The sequence below is a fragment of the Oncorhynchus mykiss genome, chromosome 2, assembly GCF_057628025.1.
Source record: "Oncorhynchus mykiss isolate SJ-2025 chromosome 2, ASM5762802v1, whole genome shotgun sequence".
In the NCBI taxonomy this organism is placed as follows: Eukaryota; Metazoa; Chordata; class Actinopteri; order Salmoniformes; family Salmonidae; genus Oncorhynchus; species Oncorhynchus mykiss.
The window spans coordinates 95413867-95416366 of NC_143023.1; the positions used below are offsets into that span (position 1 = coordinate 95413867).

Consider the following 2500-nt stretch of genomic DNA (forward strand, 5'->3'; position numbering starts at 1 on the left):
GGTTAGAGAGCGGGGCAGCAGGGTAGCCTAGTGGTTAGAGAGCGGGGCGGCAGGGTAGCCTAGTGGTTAGAGCGTTGGACTAGTAACCGGAAGGTTGCAAGGTTAACTGCCTTGTTCTGCCCCTGAACAAGGCAGTTAACCCACTGTTCCTAGGCCAGTTAACCCACTGTTCCTAGGCCAGTTAACCCACTGTTCCTAGGCCAGTTAACCCACTGTTCCTAGGCCAGTTAACCCACTGTTCCTAGGCCAGTTAACCCACTGTTCCTAGACCAGTTAACCCACTGTTCCTAGGCCAGTTAACCCACTGTTCCTAGACCAGTTAACCCACTGTTCCTAGGCCAGTTAACCCACTGTTCCTAGGCCAGTTAACCCACTGTTCCTAGGCCAGTTAACCCACTGTTCCTAGACCAGTTAACCCACTGTTCCTAGGCCAGTTAACCCACTGTTCCTAGGCCAGTTAACCCACTGTTCCTAGGCCAGTTAACCCACTGTTCCTAGGCCAGTTAACCCACTGTTCCTAGGCCAGTTAACCCACTGTTCCTAGGCCAGTTAACCCACTGTTCCTAGGCCAGTTAACCCACTGTTCCTAGGCCAGTTAACCCACTGTTCCTAGGCCAGTTAACCCACTGTTCCTAGGCCAGTTAACCCACTGTTCCTAGGCCAGTTAACCCACTGTTCCTAGGCCAGTTAACCCACTGTTCCTAGGCCAGTTAACCCACTGTTCCTAGGCCAGTTAACCCACTGTTCCTAGGCCGTCATTGAAAATAGGAATTTGTTCTTAACTGACTTGCCTGGTTAAATAAAGGTCAAATGAGTTTAATACAAGTTGCAACAAGGAGACCCGTCCAGCAGAGGAAATGTTGTAACTGACCTCCTCGGAGAAGAGGCCCTTATCAGCAGACAACTGTTCTGTCAACCTCACTAAATCTAGTTGGAAACTCCAAATAAGGCAGTGACCTTAGCCAAGTATGACATCGGCACTTCAACGGGTCAAAGGTCTGTTTAAGAAGTAAACGGATCATCATTAGTCAGTTACAACGGACTAATTATAGACTAACAGGTGAAAGAGACTTAGCCAAACATTAAACGTGATGTTAACGTGGAGTTAACGTGGTACTAAAATACATGGTTATCTCAGGTTTCCCCTCTCAGGGGAATTCCTCTGACAGTTGTCTCCCTGCTCATACATCATGAATAATCAATACAACAGTAGATAACAGAATTAAATACCGGACAATAATGAATCAAATCATTTCCCATTTACTGTAAAATAGTTGAATGTCTGCAGCTACAGCTAGAAATACAGTAACTACTTACAGTAGATTCAGTATGCTGACTGTATTTCTCTCCACCCCCCCCCCCCCCCCCCCAAATAGGCCACCAAGGAGCCTGTTGTCCCTAGCGACGGTATGGATCAGTTCAGACCTCTTAACCTGGTCATCCCGTTCTCCGCTCAGCAGGGACCGATCACAGGTACATGGACTTTATTCTGTACTGACAATCAATAGCAAACACACACACACACACACACACACGCACGCAAACACACACACACGCACGCACGCACGCACGCACACGCACACACACACACACACACGCACGCACGCAAACACACACACACGCACGCACGCACACACACACACACACACAGAGACACACACACACAGAGAGACACACACACACACACACACTCATGAAATATAATTTGTATCTTTCCCAGGTGAGGTGCGTATGCCCTCCGGTAAGACGGCCCGTCCCCATATCACAGACAACAAGGATGGGACCATCACAGTCAAGTTCAACCCTACTGAGAAGGGTCTGCATGAGATGGACATCAAGTATGAAGGAAACCACATCCCAGGTACGACTCATAACCAGAGGAGAAAACACCTTGTCGTAGCCTTTCTTCAAACTAAACCAGGGCTCAATGCATGCAGTTATGCTGAATTAAGAGACTTTCTTATTTTTATATATATATATATACTGTATATATATATTTTTTTTTACCTCAGGTGTATCAACAGGCATATTTACATATATGAATTTGAAATAAACATTGATGAAATATTTTCTCATGGCCCATCCCTCCATGAACTCTCCCCTACAGGAAGTCCCCTCCAGTTCTACGTCGATGCTATAAACAGTGGCCTGGTGACAGCGTATGGGCCTGGGTTGTGTCATGGCACCGTCAACAAACCCGCCACCTTTACCGTCGTCACCAAGAACGCTGGAGAAGGTACTACATTTTCTTACCGTTCTACGAAGATGATATTCACAATAATAGCAGAACTTATTTGCCGTTTATATTTGGTGTAGACAGTTCAGTAAAACCCCTCTAAAAAGGTTACATTTTCTGAAAAGAAAACCGGTTTACTTCAACTCTAAAAATATTTTTTATGGCTGAGAAATAGGTTTGAATTGTTAGAGGCGAATGTAGAATTCAGGCTGAACAGAAGCTAACCCCTCTCTCCCTTTCTCTCTGTCTCTCTCTGTCTCTCTT

General features: G+C 46.1%; 1 protein-coding gene across 2 annotated transcripts in view; it reads left to right on the top strand.

Annotated features, from left to right (window-relative positions):
• The window catches only part of LOC110502465 (filamin-C), a 46929-nt gene that overhangs the window by 30827 nt on the left and 13602 nt on the right, over positions 1 to 2500 (top strand). For both annotated transcript variants that reach the window (XM_036960029.2, XM_036960028.2), the window contains 3 exons: positions 1377 to 1473; positions 1721 to 1861; positions 2108 to 2236. In XM_036960029.2, the coding sequence (XP_036815924.2) occupies positions 1377 to 1473; positions 1721 to 1861; positions 2108 to 2236 (367 nt within the window). The remainder of the gene's footprint in view (positions 1 to 1376; positions 1474 to 1720; positions 1862 to 2107; positions 2237 to 2500) is intronic.